A 488-nucleotide genomic window follows, 5' to 3' on the forward strand; every position below is an offset into this window, starting at 1 on the left:
TGACTGTCTTCTAAAGATTCTCATCCTGACTCTGTTTCCATGCATTCTGACAGCTGATTGAGTGACATGTTTCTTAAAAGTTAAAAAGTAATTTTTTTTCACATTATAGGTTATCAAAACTTCCAGATTGAATAACTAATAAATAATCCAACCAACAGGGAGTTCTCCTGACTGGATCCATGCTGGAGTTCCTCACCTGTGGGGAAGGGGGCGCCACTGAGCTCAGGAAGATTCTGTTGGTGCCTGAGACGCAGCAGGCTGCACTGCAGTCGTACCGCAGTGTGATGTGCAGTGGGGAGGAGGGTCAAAGGTCAGAGCGCTTCAGGCAGCTGAGCCAGGAGCTCAGAGAGCAGATCGACACACAGAGTGTCGCTGACAAGGTACTTCCTGTCTGTGTGTGATGGTGTCTGCATGCACTGACGCAGGGGCGGATTTAGGAAATTTGGGGCCCTAGGCAAAGACAGGTTTTGTCCCTCTCTTCTTGTCCC

The 488-nt window shown here is 48.8% G+C and overlaps 1 protein-coding gene across 1 annotated transcript in view; it reads left to right on the forward strand.

Moving 5' to 3' along the window:
- LOC107103735 (ATP-binding cassette sub-family A member 2-like) overlaps positions 1-488 on the forward strand; it is an 83,437-nt gene that overhangs the window by 31,904 nt on the left and 51,045 nt on the right. The window contains exon 7 of the mRNA XM_015403544.1: positions 159-380. Within this exon, the coding sequence (XP_015259030.1) occupies positions 159-380 (222 nt within the window). The remainder of the gene's footprint in view (positions 1-158; positions 381-488) is intronic.

This window comes from Cyprinodon variegatus, unplaced genomic scaffold (assembly GCF_000732505.1).
Source record: "Cyprinodon variegatus isolate N-32 unplaced genomic scaffold, C_variegatus-1.0 Scaffold1516, whole genome shotgun sequence".
Taxonomy (NCBI): Eukaryota; Metazoa; Chordata; class Actinopteri; order Cyprinodontiformes; family Cyprinodontidae; genus Cyprinodon; species Cyprinodon variegatus.